General features: G+C 38.4%; 1 protein-coding gene across 1 annotated transcript in view; it reads left to right on the forward strand.

The window, feature by feature from the left end:
- LOC118325992 (metal transporter CNNM2-like) overlaps positions 1-10,207 on the forward strand; it is a 29,630-nt gene that overhangs the window by 11,612 nt on the left and 7,811 nt on the right. Inside the window, exons 5-7 of the mRNA XM_035658875.1 lie at positions 4,947-5,043; positions 6,712-6,774; positions 9,241-9,297. Coding sequence (XP_035514768.1) covers positions 4,947-5,043; positions 6,712-6,774; positions 9,241-9,297 — 217 coding nt within the window. The remainder of the gene's footprint in view (positions 1-4,946; positions 5,044-6,711; positions 6,775-9,240; positions 9,298-10,207) is intronic.

Consider the following 10,207-nt stretch of genomic DNA (forward strand, 5'->3'; position numbering starts at 1 on the left):
GTACAAGAAACAGGAAAAAAACAAAAGTGGTTTAGATAAACAAGCTAAAATACTGTTCATGTTTCTCGCCTCGTAAGACTTCATCATAGTGATGTCCCCAATCCCTGCAATTGTTTAGTGAGTATTAAATTGCCCTAACTGAAAGAAACAATGACCAAAACTATAATCATAAGTTGTAATTTTACTCAATATAGTATAGTAGTCACTGACTCCACCCCTTTTCCCAATCCTTTGGTCGTGACTTTCTCTCTGGCTTCACTGACCTTGATTTGTTTCATCACTGAAATAGAACTCTTCCAATGCATGCCTCCTGTTGAGCAGTCACAGTTCAGTAATAAATGATCACTCAAGGTCACAAAGAGCACTGTGTTTGAAAGGTGTTAGGATAACATACATCAGCGCCTCAGTGTGTGTCAGTTTGATGGATAGAGATACAAAGTTCTCTCGCACGTTGAGTCATAATGCACCAACTTGAACATTGGCCAAGATCCACCTACAGTCCTGCACATGTCCTAGCTAAAACTCACACTCCTGTTGAACTTTAAGCTGAAACGTAACGTAAAAGTTAGAAATAAGTAAGGCAGTGCTTTACTGGAATGATCAAAGTATGGTCAAAGTATCATGTCTCAGGTTTATTACCACGCTTAGCTTTAGTTTTTTTTACTGTTTCCTTTAAAAACTAGTAGTGTTGAGGTTGCACATGTATCTCCAGTGTGATAAAGCTGTGGACTTAGATAGCACATAACGACTAAGACTGCAGAATAATAGGTTTGTCCATGAAAATGTTTAAAAAAAACGTATTCTAGGTGAAAGCATTTTGAAAAGACATGTAGATCATCACATAACACTAAACTCCTAAACAAAAACAAGCAAACAATCTCACAACTGTCATCAGATCATCGGTGTTACTGATAAAAAAAGGCTCACTTAATGAAAAAAGATTGGTAACCACTGACAGAGGCAGAGGGTTTATTGCAGCCTTTCTCCCGCACACTCCAAAGTTATTACTCATATTAGAGAAACGAGAAATGCTAAAAGCCTGTCATCTACATTGATTGTAACACAGTATCAGTGGTGGACCACAGTGACTCATGGCCTGGTTTTTTAAAATAAAAAAAGCCCAATGTTGGTGCAGTGTATCGTTCCAAGTGTTGGCAGGCTGTACTGTCAGTGCAGATCTGGGAAAACTGGTCTGACCGGAGCACCGACAGGCTTTACACCTCTCACTCCTGTCCTCCGCCTCCCTCTGGTTCTATTATTTCTCTCCTCCCTCCCCCGTGCCTCCCTTTGAATTAAACGGCTGCAAAACGCCCCGGAGTCAGCCCTCTGCATGCTCGTGAGGCATGTATGAGGTTTTTTGTTTGTGTGTGTGCACGTGTTACAGGCCAAGTATTTGACCCCAGCCCGTGCTCACATACACAGAGTTGACCATATGTTGAAAGGTGATTAACTTCTTTCCAAATCTGCTGATATACTTTATATATATATAGGTTTAAGTTTTGCATTAAGTGTCAAATGAAGAAGTCACCCAGCTGTAAACCTTGGAGGGGAAAACAGTAGATGTTGGAGAGATTATGAAAGAAACATCAGTAGGCCAAATTAAAAGTCTCCATCTTTTTGTTTAGTTTTGTTTCTGTCTACCTTTCTAGTAAAGTAATAAAAGAAGAGGTTTGCAGTGAATGTCTGCTCCTCTGTCAGCAGCAGGTTGTCCTTGAGCAAGGCATTTGACCTCTTGATTACTCAACAGCCAAAGGTAGGAGCCTGTGGTTCTATTGAGCAGGTGTGAATGTGTGTGTAACTGGATGAATTCGGTCTGGTGCATTGCGGCAAAGGCATTCATGCCCTGTGAATTTACCTTTGTTCAAATAAATGTAAATAATAAGCATCTCCACACGCTGGGAGCTGAGTGCTGATAGATGGACGGATTGTCCTCATTAAGGAGACGTCTTTTCACTTTCTGCATAAAAAACAGCTGAAGGATCAAATCTATTTTTGAACATCAAAGCATTTCACAAAACACAACGGAAAGCAGAAAGCAGTGGCCCGAAAAGAGAACAAACAGCGCTGAGAGTGGTGCATGTTACATGCTCATGTTAGGAGGGACAGCTAGAGTAAGTACAAGCCTGAAGGTATGACAAGGCACATTTATTACCTGAACACACATGATTGGATGCTCCAAAACATCTTTTGTGCACAGCCATCTCACTCCTTAATGATTTTATTATTACATTGACAACTGAACTCTTTATTTTGCAGTATATATAGACAGGATGCTGCAGTTAGCAAGGAGGCTGTGCTGGGGGATTAGTCAATTCATTCAAAAAGTTTCAATCAATTCAAATCATTGTTTAAATCAAAGCAAAGTCAATCAAAACAACTTCTTAAATGTGAGGATTGGCTAGCTTTGTCTGTTTTATGTCATTATGAATTAAATATTTTTGGGACTATTTGTTGGACAAAGAAATGCTATTTAAAGAATCTGAGAGCTTTTTTAGGATATTTTACAGACCAATGAAAATAAATCAATAGATTAATCAACAATATTAATGAATTGTAACCCTGGGAAGAATAAGTAAGGAAGTACCGCAGAATGGTGGCACGGGTTGTTGGAGGGATGATATGAGACAAACATAATTGATTGTTATGAGGAATAAAAGCAGCCAAACAGTCGAATCTGTGCTTTAAATGTATCTGCATTGTCAGGGTAGTTCAGTTCTGATCAGTGTTGACATTGTTTGTGAAGCGCTCGCTGTTGAGCCGTGGGGAGATGTTGTGAGTTTAATTCAGCACAGCGTCTGTGATGGGAGCAGCGTACTTGGTAACTTCAGTGACAGACACACTCGCTCCCTCTCCTCTAGCATCCAAGTCAGGTTTCTAAATTGGCACGCACCCCAAAATAGCACGAGCGAGGGTTATATCAGATCAATTATGTTGGTAAAGGCTCGCTCTCTGTCATACAAGCTCATTCCAGGAGGTCTTAAAGGGAAATGTACACAGAACTAAATCAGGACAGTCAGATTTTTTTGTCCTGTTTATGTAAAATACATTAGTTTCTTGTTGATTTCTGACATATTTTATGTGTTTAGAAAACCTTCAAATCCTAAATAAAATTTAAATACATGTACGTCATATAGGTTTGAGGACCACTTGGTAGCACACCATAATGTTGTAACACTAAACCCAGTCAGACAAAGCCAAACTTCTGCAGAGGAATAACTTAAATTAAATTAAAATGACTCAAGTGACACCTTGGAATTAAAGATCTTAAATTTCCTTTACTAATGAAGTCGTCACTGTTGGATACAGTGAGCCCCCTGCACTGTCTTGTTTGTCCTTTTCATTTCCTGTCCTTTTTTACCACCTGTTCTGCTGTCATCAGCCCTGTCCCTGTGTGTGGGGATGGGAGGATGGAGGGATTGAGGGATGGAGGGAAGGAGGGATGACAGTGTGGATTAACTGTGCTGTGTTGTTGCTGCAGTTCACACATTCCAGCCAGCCAATTCAGGCCAGCTCACTGTACCAACACAGAGGCCTCCTTAACCCCCTTCTGGCCTCTCCTCTGTCCTCTCACCCCCACATCTCCCTCTCTCACTCTAACTTCTCCATCCCACATCAGTGTAACCTTTATTTTAATTTGACAAAGAACCTCTCGCAGCTCTGCCTTCTCTCTCCTCTTCTCCTCATGTGCATCACACCGTCCCCATGCAGTCACATTTCTTTTCTAATTTGTCAATCTGATTCATGCATACTAGTGTCTAATAAAGGCCAATAAAGTAAACATGTTTCCTCCCACAAATGATGCAGAGACTCTCCAGAGGACAATCACTAAGAAATACTGTATGCCACCTTGTTTTGACCTGTGATTGTACCGCCCTCTAGAGGCCAAAGAATGTAATTTCCTAAAAACTGAAAGTCAGGGTGACAAGCATTGTCAGTACATATACAGTAGAAGGCAGTGTCAGTCTTTCTATAAGAACCAGTGACCGTCCAGTCCAGTATAGTTGGAGTCTTTTCAGAGCTTCAAACGATTAGTAGATGAATCTATTAGTTGATCGACAGAAAATGAATTAGATTTTGATAATTGTTTTAGTTTTTTAAGCAAAATTACCAAAACATGGGTGGTTCCAGATTCTTAAATGTCACAAATGAATGATTTTGTTTGTCATACATTATAGTAAACTTAATATCTTTGGGTTTTGAACTGGTGGTTGGATAAAATCAAGCATTCGAAAATGTCACCTTGCACTCGGCATTTGAATTTTCTAGACAGTTTATTGACAACACTTAAAACAACTGGCACATGATGGAAAATAGTCATTTGTTATAGCGCTGGTTCTGTTATGATGGAGGGGAGGATGTGATGTGATCACTCAACAGTTTCTGAACCCTAAATGAGCTGTATAAGCTTCTCAAAAATGTAATTCACATGACTTTAAGTGGGATTTTTATACGTCTTGTGATGTTTCAGTGTCCTTTCACTTTGATTAACAGACATGGGGAAACTCTGAACTTTTGCACCTTTTTGCAGTATCAACTTTAAAGTAAATATATAGCACAAAACGTCTGTAGTCAATTCTTTGATTTAATTATGATTGGCAAAATAATATTGTGAATGTATTATGTAGTACTTACCAACAATTGGTAAGTTATTTAAAGCAATAACGTAAAGTAAAGGGATTTTACCTACTGATATTTCCTACCACTACATTTCTTTCATTCTGATGACTTCTCAGACTACATGAACCAAAAATGCAGTGCAAACATTATGATAATGAATAGAACTGCTGTTTCACTACCACTGTAACGGTACTGTGCTTGCACTGATACAGAAATGATGATTTGCAGTTTGTAGAGTCATAAGGATTGTACTAAGTGAATGTTGTTTCTGCCACAGATGTGATTTCTCACTCACAATTTATGCTCGTTTCTGTTGTTTTTTTTGTCAGGGACGAGTGGAGGTGGAGGCCGGTAATGAGAACATGAAGTTTGAGACCGGACCGTTCTCGTTCTACGGTGTCATGGCACTCAATGCTCCCACACTGGGTGAGTCAAAAACCTCCTCCCCTCTCCTCTCCTCTCCTCTCCTCTCCTCTCCTCTCCAAATTATTAATATGCTATTAATCTATCTATGAAGGTTAAATTAGTATTTCCTGTGTAGTGTCTCAGGCTTAAATGCCTCTACTGCCACCTAGTGACAAATGTTTGAATACAACATCTTATTGCAGTATTATAAATGTGAAGTGGACAGTGAAATATTTGGTTGAATTCAAATGACTAAAATATTTGTACTTACCATATTTTGTTTGAATACTATTTATAATATAAACATAATTCATAACTTCCACTGTCTTGTGGTTGACCTCCATGTGACCATCTGACTCCAATGAACAAAAGTTACATAGAGAGTGTGTTTTGGAAATCAGTCATAAAATTTAAATAAGCCCCAACATGACATTTGTGATCTTCAATCTTCTACTAAGTGATATAAAAAAAATTGCCTTTTAGTTTCAAGCGAAGATGGTTTGGAGGGCTCATGTGTTGGATGCAGAAATGGATTTTGACCTTTAAACTCCTCCCCTACTTCCCCCTATGTCTCTTCCTCTCGTCTCACACACACACACAGACACACACACTTTCACTACCGTAAATACAAAACTTTTCTCTTTTTTCTCTGCCAGTTTTGCTACATTTTGTGTTGGTTGTTCCTGTTGTTGACACTCTTGTCCCAACTTGTCTGTTTGCTGTCCACTTGTGTCAGTTTTATCTTTCCATTCATGTCTGTTTCTGCTGTGACGCTGACCAAAAGGGCTGGGTTATGAAAACACAACGCTGTTAGGGTGCAGGCTGAAATGTGTCCTACACGTCAAGTATTGAAGGCAACTGAGAACCGGAAGCCTGTTTACTTATTCGATAATTTGATATTTATTTATATAAATCCTATATTTTCCACTTTGTAGTCTGAATTCTATTCAGGGAAAGTTCTTGTATAATAGCTTATGTTTAGACATTTAACATTTAACAAGTTCAATGTCTTTTGTCAAATAAAAGAGGAGGTCTGTATAAAAAAACTAATTTATTCTGTTCAGAGTTAGGTATTAAAAAAAGTATTGTTTTGGTAATTCTGGTACAGAAACTCAGGTATTGTATCGGCACTAGTACAGAAAAAATTCAAATGATAAAAATAAGATCACGAATTGGTGGACAAATTTAAACATGGAGAAAAAGAAAGCGGTCTGATTTGTAGGTTTTGACCACCTGGAAAAACCTACATTTTGTCTGATCCCAGCGTTGCTCTTTCCTTTATTTCTATTCTCTTGTTTATGTCAACACTCAACAGCTTAGTCTTTCAGGGCCTTCGGGTAGAGAGGAAGATTTGTGAAGCATTATTTCTTAATTTCCGACTTTCCTCCAGCTTTACCTTCACTCGACCATTTCATCAAACTTCTAATCGATCAAACCTTCAGAAGCGGCTCAGTAACGAGAACAATAGTCACACCTGAAAAATTCACCTTCAAACAGTGTAATCTGACGTGTGATGTTCCTGGAGCAGAATATCTCTGTGGTTTTGCATGATCCTCGCCCAGTCTGGATACAGATTTGTCTCTCTGTCTCCCACTGTCTCACTCACTTTCCCTTCCTCCCCTTCATCCCCCCTCCTCCCTCTGTCTCATCGATCACCTCCTCGTCCCTCCCTCCCTTCTCTCCTCTCAGTGGCTGCACCTCGTCCTCGCCACCTCTCCTTTAAGAGGTTTTCTCTGTTCTCTTGGTTGCCAGGTAAACTTCGGCATGTCTGGGTCCTTTAACAACGAGGACGGTCGGGGTTAAGGGGGTGGGTGGGTTGCTGGGTGGGGCTTAATTGGGTGGGCAGGCCTGGCTTTTGATTTGCCAGGTGTGGATTTGAAATTTTTGTACATCTCGCCTTAGAAATCTGTTAAATGTAACTTAACGCCTGATTACAGACTGAGGGAAATTGCTCTTGCACTGCTCTTGCAACTCTATGGGTTGAAACAATGGATTATTAGTTGCACTTCAATGTGCACCACAATCTGTGATGTAAAATACCTACTATGACATCACTGATTGCGTTGTGGCCAAAGGTGCAACATGTGAAAAGGTTCCACCCAACAGACAGCAGTGTAGCAGCAGTTTTCTCCCTGTGTGATTTAGTGTAGATTTACTCTTTTTGGCAAATAAGCTCTGTGTTCAACCAAAACGACCTTGTTTACACCTAGTTTTATTGAGCCAGCATTATATTTGCATGTAGAGCTTTGACTCTAGTAGAAGGCAAAGTGATGATGATCTACTTTTTGGTTTCTGCCTTTAGAAAAATCATTTTGAAATATAAATATATCTTTTAGTTGAGTTCACAGTATTCTGTACATGTTGGTCAGTAACAAACGGCAGTATAGAAATGCTGAAAATATGTTATAATATAATAATAATAATAATATAATATATGGTCATTTAAAAAAAGAGCACTCACAAGTTTTTGTTTTTTAACTATAAAATGTCACACTGTCGATGGGTCCAGATGATCTGTAAATATTTTGCTAATGTATGGATCATATAAGTCATCTTTTAAAGAGAAATGTCTAAAATGTTTTCTGAGTCTTAGATTTTGATCTGTGTGCACTGTGTTTTTTTCTTTTCCACATAAAATACTCTGATACCTGATCACCTGATTTTATTGCCAGGTGTAAACAGGGTTTGGTAGCAGTGCCTTCACAAGCCTAAAGTATGCACTCAGTGTGCATATTCATGGGAGAACAAAAGCAGAGAGGAAGTTGTTGTAGAAAGTAAGAGCGTTGGTCAAAGAGCACATCTGCCAAAATGTCAGCACAGTTCTTAAACTGACAGGGCACTTGGGGAAAATGATCACATGGCACCTCTAAGATAAAATGGAGAAGGATAGGACAACATCACGAGACACCCAGATGGAACTTGAAGCCCTTCGAGCGGTTAAGCTGTCCACTCTGTGCAGCTTCAACTTTGGATGCATCCTAATAGCTCCAGATGGTTTCTTCCTCTGCTTGTTACATCAGTATTAAAGTGTAAGATCACTGTAGCTGATAAATCAATAAAAATAATTAAGGAGAGAGTGTGGAGCTATTGAGATGCAACCTGAGATATTTAATTATTTTGTTTATTGTTGTCCTATCGCTCACTTTTATGGTGTAGTATAAACCCTAGTTTTCAAACTAAAGGACATTAATTGCTGGAATAGATTGTAGTTTTTTTAGAGCGCAGTTAGTTTTAAAAACTCATTAAATTTCTGCGGCCAATATATTTTCTTTACTTAGTATCAAATGCCCAGTTCCAAATGTAATCCCACTACCATCCTAGTCTTGTGATTATGAATGAAAATGTTTAATCATTGTATTTTCATTATGAGATGATTAGTGTAGGGCTGAGGGTTGTTTGGAATTGGGATCACTCGTTCACTTTCATTTTAAAAACACTAACTCCCTTTGCGAACACCAGCTCAGCTTGGTTGCTTTATAACCTGATTTTTAAAGACCTGAAGATCCAGTAGGTCACTATTCTTTAGCACTAGACAGTATTTAAAACTATGAAATATACATACTTTTAGAAAATGCACACATGGTTTTGGTACAGACTTTTATTACTAGAGTGTGTTCTTCAACTTTACTTCAGCATCCACCCATATTTCAAAATAAATACTGGAATCTGTTTTTTTTAAATGGAAATGCAGGGCCTGCAGCTGTAGCCATCATCACTGTGAAATCCCCATGTTAGGTCACAGTGAAATCTGCGTAAATATTACTAAAGTTAGTACTAAACTACACTGATTTGTTTGGGTAACAATGTGACTGAATCTAAGAAAATGGAAAATCGAGAAACCCTACGTCATGCTTTGCACAAGGTAATCAACTCTGCACTCTGTTTTTTCAGAATGACGTAAACGGCAAATTGTTTGTTTTGATAAATCTCATTCATCTTATTAAAGTTTACATGATGTAATCTGTTACTGTTGTCTGTTTTTAGGTAAAAAATCTAAATAAGTACCAAGTGCTTTGGTTAGCCATGGTTTTTAAGTTGGAGATTAATTTGTTGACAGGGTCTAAATGAAGGAAAGATGCCTACTGGATCTTCATATCAACATAATAAATACTGCCTCATGACTTAATGAAATCTAACCACTAACTAGAAAATTAGCTGTAGATACCCAGGATTAATTTAGCTTAATTCCTTGAACACTAATGCAGTTGACGTGTCCAGGTAAAACAGTTTCCTATGACTCACTGAGGCCCCCTGCTGGAAGATTCACACCTAATGGTAATAATACACAGCTGGTAAAGAGCATGAGAGTGTGTGTGTGTGTGTGACACAAGTCTTTCCTGTTGAACTCAGCATGTCAAATTAAGAGATAAGCGCCCTGCTGGATGACGTTTATGGATGTTAGTCATTGTGGTTTCCGTATGTTGGAGCAGAGTTGGAAAATAACTATGCTACTTAAGGAAGTCTTTGAGACAGTTGTTATGGTTGTTAGAGACATACCTGTTATTGTTAACAAAAAACTGTTAATAACTATGACTAAGAGTCCTACAGTAACAGACTTAACTTGCTGGAAGTAGTGCTACCTGTTTTGATTTTTACTAAAAATGTACTATTTATTAATTTTGAATGTATTTGGTTCAGTATTTTCTTGAATTCATTTTCATGTTGGACTCTTTAATCCTTTAACACCCAGCCCCCTGGACACAAGATGTTTTCACGGTTTCAGTTGTTTAATCTAAAGCCGCAACAATTAGTCAATTCATCCATTAGTCAATGGACAAAAATTAAACCAGCGACTGTTTTTATTATTTGTTTGAGACACTTTTGAGACCACAACTATGGAAAAGACTTGCTGTTCCTGGCTTCTTGAATGGGAGTATTTAAAGTTGAATCACTTTAGGTTTTAGACAGTTGTATCATATGCTTGGTGTCTTTTGAGTCTTATCATATCAGAAAAAGTAAAGTTAAATTCCTGCACACACTCATGACCTCTGAGTTAATTAAGAGGTCAACCTGGAGCTCAGTCACAAGAAGCTTTGTCATAACAGCTCAATCATAAAGTGACACAGACTATTATTGAATAATCGTCCACATCTGTGTTGGAGTTGTGCCCATGATCACATACAGCAGCTTATTCATTCAAGATTCCTTAAACGGTCAAAATATTGGGGCGTCCTGGTTGCTCACC

The sequence above is a fragment of the Morone saxatilis genome, unplaced genomic scaffold (assembly GCF_004916995.1).
Source record: "Morone saxatilis isolate NCDOM2014 unplaced genomic scaffold, NCSU_SB_2.0 Contig16, whole genome shotgun sequence".
Classification (NCBI taxonomy): Eukaryota; Metazoa; Chordata; class Actinopteri; family Moronidae; genus Morone; species Morone saxatilis.